Here is a 9154-nt window from a genome sequence, read left to right as displayed (position 1 = left end):
GCACTGGTTTTCTCAGAAGCAGTCACAGGGCATGGGCTCACGATGTGAAGGTCTCGGTACAGTTTCTCACTCGTGTCCCAGTTGATGGGCAAGTAAATTTGAAGGGAAAGCACGCATTAGTATAATCCGCAGCAATCTACCCTATATGCATGTATAGCGAGGTCACTGACGTTCACCAAATGCGAACGATAAACAAATCGCTCACTCGAGAGCTTTTACAAAGACGTCGCTGCGGGCGTCTGCTCGCTAATGTGTTTACTGCTCACTTCTCAAAGATTCCACGCAGTGTCACCGTTGAACGATCAGCAGTTGCTTAATATAGCGCAGACCGCCATCGTCCCTAAAGCTTGCTCCCAACTTGAATCGTCGTAAAACCTGACTTCTGTAGAGGCATGACAATTTATTTTGTGTTCACACGACAGCCCAAACGTATGGAGTGACTGAATGTGAGGCCTGTGCCCTAAAATAACTGCCCGCGCTCCGAGCAAGAAGCAATTTGTCATTATTGTGGGATCCTGCGTAGCAATTTGAGAAGCGCGACAAAAACGACCGGTCTGGAAAGCCATCTCTGGTGAGATTGCACGTTATTTTGGGAACTTTCCGAAAACATTTTCCACAATAAAAATGACCAGTGAGCCCCACATTTTCGTATCTGCAGAGCTTCCCAAACGTCTGTGCGGCACCGATTCCACAGTGCTATAAACAAGTTGTCTCCTTTTTTTTTTTTTTGTCTTTCGAAATGTAGCCCCGAGACGCCGAGTGTCAAAAAGGCCATACAAGGGGTTCGAGAAACAACAACAATAGACAATGCCTCGCTGTCTATAAGTTTCTCTTACTTGTACTACTAGCAAAAAATTCTTTGAAGCTCACAATAGTATTACACTCCCTCGAAGTAACTCCAGGCGAGCAGTTTCCTCTAAAGCAGCTCAGAGAGCACTCAATGTCATTCTTGCGTTATAATAACTATGGACATCGTCGCCTGCTTTACGTGCATATCACTGTTCTGTACCATCGCCGCTGCGCCTTTGTGAATCGCTGTTTTTTGATGTCGTCGGGGCAATTCTTTATTTCATTGAATATTTTATCTGCTGCCGAATAAGCTTGCATAGAAGCACATTTTACGCTTCATTGTAGAATCTGCAACGGAGGCGATATATGTGTCGTGATACACGGGGGTTGTCGATCCGTCAGGCAGTGTCAATCCTTTGATTGACACCTCTGTGATGTCTTGAACTGCGTTAGGCGTGTCGCAGATATCGGTCGCTGTCCGTATACTCGTACAATGATACAGCACAGCGGCCGCTTACGAGGAGCCTGTGGATACCGTGCTCGCTACAACGTCGCTTCGTTGTAGCGAGCATGGCTCTACAGTTATACAGTTATAGTTTAGCAGGCTTAGGGGAAGAGCGGGATCGAAATGCGCTGCGCAGTACGCTAAACGGCCCGTAGCATTTAACGTACGCACGCTATTTTTCAGATTTAGCGTTACCGTGTTTGCGCGCGGTCAATAGGGAATTTTCGAATAGGGGCCCCAAAGGTTTAGGACCCCAAAGCCCTTTACGTGTGCTCGCTTTGGGTCAAGCAGGCGCTAACAGTTTTAGAATAGGGTCTGCGGCGCTTTGGACACTCCCCCTGTTCTAGGTCACTCTAGCCTTGGCCAAGAGTTGTCGCTTCAGTGGGGGCCGTCATGTTTGTTTGTCGTAAAAGTTTTGGGGCATGCTTTGTGGCTCCCGATAAATTCGATAAATAGCGTCCCCAATGCAAATCCCAAACGGTGTTTGGGTCTCGCGCACGCGCAGTGGCCTCGACGCTATTTCTTTGGGGCCCCAAAACGATTGGGGTGCCTCTTTGAAAACTCCCTAATGGCGTGGTTAACGTAGTGTACGTAAAACATGGCGGCAGTTTTAGACGCCCGCTTCGAACTGAATTTAGCACTTATGTGGACGAATCCACTTATTTCGTAGCAAACGCCTGTGTAAAATGGCTTCGCTTGCCTTCGGGTAGCTTCGACGACCGAGTATTATGAATAACTTAGGGTAGTTCTTGAGATCGCTTCCCATTTCGAACGTCCCTAGGCCTAACTAGAAGATCGGTGTAAACAAATATGCAACATCAAAATTTTCGCTTTTGGTGCGTGATTTATATTTACTTACTTTTATTGTTACTAAAAAAAGTAGTAATATTGCTGCGTGCGGGGATACAGGCGAGCATTCTCAGTTTTTTTTTCTTTTCACTTTCTTTACCGCATTCGCCCTCCGCTGGGTGCCGAGACAGTCACAGCTTGGGCACGTAAACGCTATCCCGCTAAACTAAAACGCGCTGTCCGCAACGAACGTTTGCGGCACGCTAACGCTAAACTATAACTATCTGCACGGTCGTCATAGCATCAATGCGTTTGTAGGCTATAGCCTTCAGCATCTACCGTATTTAATTTGCAAAATTCTGCTTGCCCGGTTTTGTCGGACCATTTAATTGACAACTCTGTGTTTCGCACGAACACTTCGGTATCCGCTTTAGGACAAGTGAGTACTGCTTATTTTTTGGATATTTTTTGCGATTGTGTGCCTAAAAGCTCACCTGGTGTTTCTGCAACCAATGCGGTATTTCTAACTGCCGTGTGGCGTACTACGGCCCCTGTTCAGCTTTCTTTACTGGCGTAAATTAGCTATCCTGAGAAATTGGCCTCTTCAATAGACAAAGAGAATTTTCAAGACTCCATACGAAGTTAATAATATCGGTGTTTTCAGCGTGGAGCTGTCACGTGAAGGTATGGTGGCCAGCAAAGAACGCTTTTTTGCGGCACCAAATGGCGTCGAATAAAACTGCTCAACGAGGGAACCGTAAACAAATGTGGCGTAGAAAATGCACAAGATCCCCAATTGGGAGCATCAGTGGGGCCCGCTCAAGTGTATTCAGTGATAAACACTGCCAAGTTAATGTTACCCACTCCTATACATTGTGTCTCAAGTCGTAAATTTAACGCTGCATATACACTTGCAAGTTCGTAACACCGTATGGAGAGAGGAGTAATTAGCATTTAGAATAGTCTTCTTGCTTTTAAATAACACAGGCGAAATGGCGGGGTCATGTATTTCGCTCTCGCCGGTATTGTTTGCGTCCTTTACCCCGATTTTGTGCAGCTTTTTGTGATCGTACTATAATAAGGCCTTGATTTCTCATCGTAATATTGTAAGGCTCCGCAACGCTCTCACGCCAATGACCTTTAGTATCACACTTCCCCCTCCGTATACACTTGCTACGACAATGCCTAGAGCGCAAGCCGCCGCTTTCACTGTAGCATATCACAATTGTAGCCTGTCATCGCTTATGTGTAGCTGCTGTTGCCGTCACAGTAACGATAGCCTGTTCATATACAAAAGGAAACATGGGACAGAAGAGAGATTTCGTCTTACGTTGAAGAAGCACCCACTCCAAGAGTTATTATATATATATATATATATATATATATATATATATATATATATATATATATATATATATATAAATCATAAAGCGGTAGAGCGTAGTGTAACTTGAAACATGTGTGCTGTTGTTTTTGCCCCGACAGACAAGTGGAAGGATGAGTTGACCGCTGAGTTTCACACCACAAAATTCAGATACATTAAACGGGAGGAAGCTCATCGATTACAGCGCAGAAAGTATGCTTTACTTTACGAACCTAGTGCTGGGCTCCTAACAGTACATATGACGTCAACATACGCCATCAATAACCAAAACAAGCAAACGCCCATAGAGCAACGCCATACTTTTTCTCAATGTGATGATGCCTTTATAACTGAACAGGCTTGACAAAAACTCGAAGGGACCACCAAAGGGACTTCGAGAACATTGCACATTATGAACAACGCGAGTACTTTGAAGCGAGTTCTGGTTTTCCTTAAAGTAGACATTAAAAAAAAAAGAAAATTAAGACAGCTTCGCACTAGTGGTGCCAAGCCTGTAGGAATGCGGAGCCGGGCGGCCTTCCTTGTTTCTCTTTATTTTTCTATTTCTTTCTTCCTCTCTTTCTTTCTCTTTCTCTCTGTTTTTTCTATCTCTTTTTAGAGCGCAGCTCTTAGCGCCCTTTCCTGCGTTGAGCGGCGTAACCAATAGACCGGACGGGGACGAAAGAGAGCGAACGTGGCGCGTAGAAAGCCGCTGTGTTAGCGTCTGCAGTGCCTCGCTCCTGCTCACGCTTCTCGTGACAGTGCAACGCATGCCTCTCGCGCACGGGGCCACGGGCACAAAAAAGTGGGTTGACCTGCGAGGCTTGGGAGAAGAAGACTTGCGTTGGTCGAAGGGGCACTGTGTGTGGAACGCTCTAGCAGACTCTTAGATTTAGCATCTAGTTTTCCGGACACAAGTTCACCCATAATAAAAAACGTTTTAGAGCGCAGCTCTTAGCCGCCCGTTCCAGCGAAGAGCGGCGTTGGCGACATCGTAACCGGCAGAGCGAACGAGGACGAAAGAGAGCAAACGCGGAGCGCAGCGGTGGATGAAAGACGGCGATAGCAAGTAGAGCGCGAGGAGGAGGGAACGACAGTGGCGAGACGACAGGTTCCACGGTGGCCACTCGCGGCGCCACAGTAGTGCGCGCCGTCGTGCGGTCGCTGATGACGTCATCACAACGGTATGTGGCGAGGGCGTCCACCGATACCATATATGGAAATAAAGTGCTGCATGAATGGAGGCCTGTCTGTGGCGGCTGTTGTGGAACGCGCCCACGCGCTGCCGTCTGTGATCTCTCGGTTAGTGTCCTCGTATTTTTCGCGCTGTTTGAACTCATGTAGCGAGGCAGTCGCGCCTCAACTCATCGCAAAATCAAAACACCTAAACAGCTGCGCTCAGAATTCGCATTAGGCAGTATCGTAACCGTCGGTGAATTTTTCTCTTTTTCTTTCTAATTCTTTCTTTCTCTCGCTTTGATTCTGTCTCTTTCTCTCTTTCTTTCTATGATACGCTTTACTCCGTCCCCTCCTTCTTTATCCTCTCTTCATACTCAACCCTTTCCCACCCCCTTCCAATTCGCCTCGAGATCGGGCTATAGGCGGCAGCACCGTCACCGCGTTTGTGTGGATAGGCGGTCGGCGGCGCGTATACAAAAGTACGCAGCGGCGCTTTGCCGTAGGCGGTTTGAGTCAATTGTCCGCGAATAAAGTGCGTTGACTGCAGCCTAATGGCGATGTATACGCCCTCCATTGCCACATTAATGCACGAAACCGGCCTAACGTTCCTATTACTTGTGAGAGAAGCGCAATCTGCCAATAAATGGGGTACTGGCCTTCGGTGACATTCGTGTTTTGCACTGTGCTCGATGTTCTTTCTTGCTTTATCTGCACGTCTTTAAATTGTGTTTTGCCTATACCACAACATAAATAGTGTTGCGCGACTGGGCCAATAAAGTATTTACTTCTTGCTCTAGCGGCTACAAAAAAAAAGAGAGCCTGTATTTCTGCGTAATTATATGAAGTACAACTTTGTGCACTCTGCTTTTCTTTTTGCATGAACACGCGTACTGCTATAGAAATGCGTGGCTTCAGGTCTTTTTTACCGCTAACCGGCCTCTGCAGACGCTAGTTCGTGCTTTGCGGTATCACAAACATTTCCAAATCGCCAACACTTCACGAGATGGTGTCGCTGAAATTCTGCATTCACACCTCGACATTTAGTACTTTTTGTTTCGTTTAGGACGACGCCAAATGCACTATGGGATGTGCTTGAACGACAAATATTGAAATGATTTTGAAATGAACGGCCCATATTGAAATGATTTTGGCAAATGGACCGTACGATCCTAGCGCCATGCCGACACGTGCATGCACTCCCTTATTAGAGTTCACAAGTCTCATAAGGCGAAATGCTTATGTATATCGTGTAGGCATACGTACAAGCATTTGATACTGTGCCAGAGCAACGGAATAAGCTGTAATCTGAGGACGTGCATGACGTACGCACACATGCGAACACGGTGTAGCTAGCAGACGACGCAAGGAGCCATCCACACAACCGGGTTTCGTCCGCTCGCCGCTAGGTGCCGACTCTGCTCGATCTCGCGGCCAATACTATACTATCCAAGGATATGTTCTGCTCTGCTGATATTATTGGATAGCCGAGTGGTTAGGATACTCGCCTTCGGATCTTGGGCACCCGGTTCGAACCTCGTCAAGAAATTTTTACGCCAAATTTTTTTCTTTTTCTTTCTATCTCTTTCTTTTTCTCTTTCTCTCTGTACTCGTTCTCCCACCCATCATAGTTATCAGAATCGTGCTCCGAACAAATCGGCGTACGTGCTGTGTGAGCGAAGAGGACGAAGAGAGCCTGTGCCAGTTTGTGTTCGCAGATTACGGACTGATGCTTGGCCTAAACAGCTCCACTCTTAAAAAAGGGGCCCTAGAAGATTTCTAAAGAATTTGCCTCTTGCGTATTATTTATCCGAGGAACCACAAAGTCGGTTCTCCCGTGTTTTAGTAACGCGGGAAATTGATCTTGGAACAAAAAGTCGAACGAAATATTGATCTACGCAAATATATAGAAGAACGGGTAAAAGAAAGCAAGTGCGAAAAAAAAAGAGAGTGAGAGAGAGAGAGATAGAGCACCGACAACTGTGAGTTCGTTCTTTTTTTCTTTATGTCATGCTGTCCTTTCTAGAGTGCAATGGCACGTAGCCGGCTTAGAATAGAACCAGCTTTTTTACACGGCGGCACGACAGTTGATAAGGGCGGCAATTAGCAGATACCGTTGCTCAAGCACATGCAGTGGAGAGCGTTTCCATGTAATGGGCACATCTACGAAGGAAATTTCAGGGCGAGTATCTGGAGCTTGGCGTGCGACTGTCTGGATGAAAGCTGATTCTGTACTGACGGGCTAGTCGAAGAAAGCTACCGCGTACGTGTCATTTCAATTGCCGGTATGCACAGAGTGAATGCGTTTTGCTACGAGTTTTATTTTCCTTTCCATTTTTCTACTTGAAGAGCGAGTTCAGAACCTAGGCACATTGCAAACAAGGAGAACGTCACCTAAAGAGACGATACAAGAAGGAGCACCCAGACACATTTCTGAGTCTCTAACCATTAACCAACAAGCCATTCAATCAACCTGTGAAGAACAAATCCGTACAGCACGTCTTGCACGCTTCAAACCTTTATCCGTCCAAAACAAGGGTGCCCACAATCCGCCTTTCTCACGGTGCCACGGTGCATGCGTCCATCCCGTGGCGGGAAAGACGCGAAACGCTGTGGTAGGGTCTTCGCAAGCCTTTCATCTCGGAGTTTTTTTTGTTCTGGCGAGCCCGGTTGTCCCGGAGCTCTCACCTTCAACCGCAGAGGCAGTCTATGCATGCATGGATGTATGGCGCAGCGCTGCTAAGCTCTAGGTGGCGGCGGCTGCATTTGGTTAAGCGAGGAGCGAAATGCAAACTCGCTGATTATTCAGATTAATGGGCACGTTAAATACCCCCGTTTGGTCAAAAATAACTACGGCATGCCACACAAAATGATCATGGTTTTGGCGCAGAAAAGTCCAGATCATAATTTAGCGATCATATTGGATGGTTATTTTTTTAACAATACTTTTCATTTGCTTTAATATCGTCGGTACAGACTCCCTTTTTACACGTCGATTATCGTAATAACAGCACTTAAAAGGGTTTTCTAGTACGAAAAAGAATCTGCAGCGCAGGCGATGGGGTTTCGATGGTAATCTGTCCACAAAAGCTAGTTTTCGACATAGCAGCACGGAAGCACAAAACGCCTTGTGCTAAGCGACCCTTTGAGCAGCACATTTACTGTATACTTCCAAATATGCTATTAAAAAGCAATCCACTGCTCGATGCCGGCTATCATCTCATCACCTACGGTTCAAACCCTTTTCTCAAGAGAGAGCAGTTGTATGCGACAAACTCCCGTATAATGCTTCTTCTAGTACAACACTTTGCTGGCTTTAAAAATTGGCAATGTAGTTACCTGCGAGATTAAGCTGGTCATGCACAAAGCCTGGAAAATCAGGCAATTCTATTGTGCCTTAACAACGCATCTATTCAGAAAAAAACAGAAGTAAGAAAATAGGACGGGCGCTGCTAATCGTTGTGTTGTTATATTGTCTCCTACAACTAGTTGCAGTGTTTCGAGCCAATGGATACAATCCGAATCCATCTGCTTTATAAGCCTCCTAAATACGTCACCGTTAGTAGGAAGCAAGTCCCTGCAGACACACACTGGGAGCATTGAGCGCGCGCAAGCGTGAAACGAGCTTGCCGCCTCTGCGCGAATATCAACACAGCGCTCGCTTGTAGACACGAGGAGAGTTGGCTCGCACGCCCGGGTGCTCACCTGATGCAGGAGGCTCCTAACGAAAAAGCTCCTCCGCGGTGAAGGCATGGCAGCGCAGAACGGGGATGATGCGAGCACGCGACCACGACGGCCCGGGAAGCTGAGCGGCGGCTTTATTAAGCTCCGTTATCCGCGGAGGGGCACACCAGACGACGTCTCTTATCGGGTCACGTTTCCCGGGCCACCCACGCTCTTTGCGGACCCTCAATGAAGTGGTGACAAGGGACAGATTCCGCGTAAACTCTCTCCCGGCGAAGAGGCTGCAGCCAGCCGGCGCCTGTGCAGTCGCCTTGATCAGGGCGAGCGCACCGTCGATGACGTCACAGCCGCGGCGACAGACAGGAGGCAACTGCGGGGCACATAGAGGCGAACTACTGCCGCGTGCGTAACTTGGGTGCCGCCAATGGGAGGGCTCCTACTTTTTTGCTATATGTTTTCTGCGTGTTAGGAACCGATTCGCGCAGCGAACCTCACTGCGCACGGTGTTCACACGTTTCATTAGAATAGAGAGGGTTTAACAAATCCAACAATGCGCATACCTTCTCCTTTCGGTCATTCTTCTACGCGAAGCCAATTACACTGACCCGCCGAGCAGCGCGGATGCCATTATCACAAGAAGGGAAACCTGGTCTAGTTGGTGAGGGTTCATTTTTGATAGTACACAACGCTTAAGAGGCGAGGACGGAATACAGCACTCGTGTTGTCACCTTCTTCGCACTCCGTCCTCGTCCCTTTAGCGCTGTGAACTATCAAGAAAGATGCCCTTAGCACTTAGCGCAGAGATCTTCGTCATGACGTCCCACTGCCACAACATGTGTGTGTGTGTG

General features: G+C 47.4%; 1 protein-coding gene across 1 annotated transcript in view; it reads right to left on the bottom strand.

Annotated features, from left to right (window-relative positions):
* Window positions 1-8518, bottom strand: part of LOC119379021 (ADP-ribosylhydrolase ARH3) — an 18433-nt gene extending 9915 nt beyond the window's left edge. Inside the window, exon 1 of the mRNA XM_037648154.2 lies at window positions 8328-8518. Coding sequence (XP_037504082.1) covers window positions 8328-8375 — 48 coding nt within the window. The 5' untranslated portion in view covers window positions 8376-8518. The remainder of the gene's footprint in view (window positions 1-8327) is intronic.
* Window positions 8519-9154: the final 636 nt, after the last annotated feature.

Source organism: Rhipicephalus sanguineus, chromosome 1, assembly GCF_013339695.2.
Source record: "Rhipicephalus sanguineus isolate Rsan-2018 chromosome 1, BIME_Rsan_1.4, whole genome shotgun sequence".
Classification (NCBI taxonomy): Eukaryota; Metazoa; Arthropoda; class Arachnida; order Ixodida; family Ixodidae; genus Rhipicephalus; species Rhipicephalus sanguineus.
Note: the sequence above shows the minus strand (reverse complement) of the source record. Positions and strands in the feature narration are given on the sequence as shown.